At 62.6% G+C, this 2,762-nt stretch overlaps 1 protein-coding gene across 2 annotated transcripts in view; it reads left to right on the top strand.

Moving 5' to 3' along the window:
- The window catches only part of PANK4 (pantothenate kinase 4 (inactive)), a 17,779-nt gene extending 15,306 nt beyond the window's left edge, over positions 1-2,473 (top strand). The window contains exons 16-19 of one of the 2 annotated variants that reach the window (XM_023215150.2): positions 233-337; positions 866-966; positions 1,108-1,176; positions 1,953-2,473. In XM_023215150.2, coding sequence (XP_023070918.2) covers positions 233-337; positions 866-966; positions 1,108-1,176; positions 1,953-2,166 — 489 coding nt within the window. In that variant the 3' untranslated portion in view covers positions 2,167-2,473. The remainder of the gene's footprint in view (positions 1-232; positions 338-865; positions 967-1,107; positions 1,177-1,952) is intronic. The other variant, XM_023215152.2, reaches the window with a different exon arrangement.
- The last annotated feature ends 289 nt before the right edge of the window (positions 2,474-2,762 follow it).

The following is a 2,762-nucleotide window of genomic DNA, read 5'->3' on the forward strand; positions in this document are numbered from 1 at the left end:
CTGGGGCCCTGAAGCCCCTGGTCTCAGCCCCTGCAGCCCGGCCCGGCCCGGCACCTCTGGGGCCCTGAAGTCCTGGTCTCAGCCCCTGCAGGGGAGCCCATCCCTGGTGCCTCTGGGGCCCTAAAGCCCCCAGTCCCAGCCCCTGCAGGGCAGCGGGGCGGGCGGCAGGGGTGGGGTCTGACTCGCTTGGATGCACCTGTTCCCAACTGAACGTCCTGGTTTTGTCTTACAGGGGCCCCCTCATAAATGTGCCTTAATTTTCGCAGATAACAGTGGAATAGACATCATTTTGGGAGTCTTCCCCTTTGTCAGGGAGCTACTCCTTAGAGGGACTGAGGTGAGTGGCGAGGTGGTGGGTGGGGCCCTTCCCCTGGGCTTCTCTGCTCTTGGTGGGGTTGGCGCCGCCCTGGGCCTCTGGCGGTGGTCGGGCTCCTCCGGACGCAGCAGGTAGGTGCAGGTGGCAGCGTGTGGGAGGCGGCCCAGAGCCTTCATATGCTGGGGTGGAGGCTCCCAGCCCCCCGGGCTCAGGCTGAGGGTCCATGTGCTGAAGCCCAGGGCTGATGCTAGGCTCCTGAAAGGGTGATCCCAGCAAGGAGGCTTTGGGACTGTGACTTCATGCCGATTAGAGACAGGCAGGTCCCAAGGGCAGGCTGTGAACTCGGCTCTGCCCCTCGTCTTGGTTCCTTCCCAGGGGCCACAGAGTGGCAAGGTCAGACAAGGTCCCTGCTCCTCAGCAGCAGGTGGCTGGCCAGGCCCGCTGGGCACAGCACCCTCACCCAGGCCAGCCACTCGAAGCCTGGGGTGCACACAGGCACCATGCTGGGCCAGCACAGGTTCCTAAAGAGCCTGGGCCCTCCTCCTGCAGGTCATCCTGGCGTGCAACTCAGGCCCCGCCCTGAACGACGTGACCCACAGCGAGTCTCTCATCGTGGCAGAGCGCATCGCAGGCATGGACCCTGTCGTGCAGTGAGTGCTGGCGGGTGGTGCTGGGGGGGCCTTGATGGGGAGGGGCACCAGCTGGGCAGAGTGGGCCACGAGGATTGTCTCTGAACTGGGAGCTCCCGGGGGCCACCCTCCTGGGGGCGCTGACCACCTTGTGTCTGGCAGCTCCGCGCTCCGGGAAGAGAGGCTGCTGCTGGTGCAGACGGGCTCCAGCTCCCCATGCCTCGACCTCAGGTAACCCCGCACCCTGCACCTGCTCGCTCTCTCCTGGGCTCCACGCCCTCTGTGCCGTGCACCTGCACCCAGGCGCATGTGGGACACCGACCTCAGGACTGCCCCTAGGGCCTCTCCTGACCCCAGATCTGGACTGACCTCAGGAGGCGACAGAGATGCCATCCCCCAAGTGGCCTGGGGAGAGTTAACGGATTCAGGGTCTGAGGTGGCTACACCTGGGCTGGGTTGGGGGACTTGGGGCAGGAGGGGCTGATGTCCCTATGGCCACTCAGCTGAGGCTGAGGGCGACCTGGGCAGCTGCCTGGTGTCTGTCACCTCCGCATCCCACAGAGACAGCAGGCTCTGCTTCTGTGGCTCTGGAGGTCCTTAGTCGATCGTATGTGGTGCTCTCTGTCCTGCTGATGGCAGAGAAAGGAACCCCTTAAATGAGTGGGTTCTAAGTGCTGGGGCCACTGGTCGTCTCTGCTTGGTGGGATTCTCCAGTGCTGGCTTCATCTGTGCTCCAGTCCCACCTCACCAACAGGGAGGGCGTGAAAATGACAAGGGATCAGTCCCTAGAGTTTGAGGGAGATCTCAGGCAGAGTTTCCAGGCTGCAGCTGCTCTGGCCCTGTGGGAGCTGCTGCTCTGAGGAGGCCCCGGGCTGAGGCTGCGTTTGGAGGCCCCCACATCAGGGAATTGAGGGGTGGAGGTTTTGGCCTTCACGTTGGTCGCTGCACTGTATGGGAAGTGGGGTCTGGGGTCCGCTCGTCCAGTCTCTCTCTCTTCCTCCCCAAAGCCGCCTGGATAAGGGGCTGGCCGCACTGGTGCGGGAGCGTGGCGCGGACCTGGTGGTCATCGAGGGCATGGGCCGTGCTGTCCACACCAACTACCACGCGGCCCTGTGCTGTGAGAGCCTCAAGCTGGCCGTCATCAAGAACGCATGGCTGGCCGAGCGGCTGGGCGGCCGGCTCTTCAGCGTCATCTTCAAGTATGAGGTCCCGGCCGAGTGAGCCACCGCGGCCGCCGGATGGTTCCGCTGTCACTCGTCAGGAATGTGTTTTTGTCACCACAGGGAAACTGCGTTCAAATCAACATATTTATATCGTACTACTGTGACACGGCACATACGCCCCAGCCCGCACAGATGCGTGTGGTCGAGAGGCGAGACGCAGCTTTGTCCTGGGAGACATTCATATTGGAATTATTTAACTGCTAAAGAACCTTTTATATATATGTATAAATAGAGAGATCTATACAGGTATGTCTGACGGGACGCAGCGCCGTGGGCATGCACCAAATAGAGTTTTTAAAAGAGGCCGGAGCCGCCTGCGCTGTTTTATTTTGGAGCAGGCACCTCTCCCGACTCTTCCCGTATGGGGAGCCCAGAGCGGAGCCCTTCCCTGCACTGCTTCTAGACCTCGTGGGCACCGAGCACCAGCTGCCCCACAGACCCGGGCCCCTGTGTCTCTCACTGCTCCCTCCAGGCCAGAAGAGCTGCCCACATCCCTCCAGTGCCCTCCCGCTGCGTCTGCCGGACGTGTGGGTGTTGAGCGGCACTCCTGACTCGAGTGCCTGGGAAAGGAGCCCTCGGCATGGATCGCCCTCA

The sequence above is a fragment of the Piliocolobus tephrosceles genome, chromosome 1 (assembly GCF_002776525.5).
Source record: "Piliocolobus tephrosceles isolate RC106 chromosome 1, ASM277652v3, whole genome shotgun sequence".
Taxonomy (NCBI): domain Eukaryota; kingdom Metazoa; phylum Chordata; class Mammalia; order Primates; family Cercopithecidae; genus Piliocolobus; species Piliocolobus tephrosceles.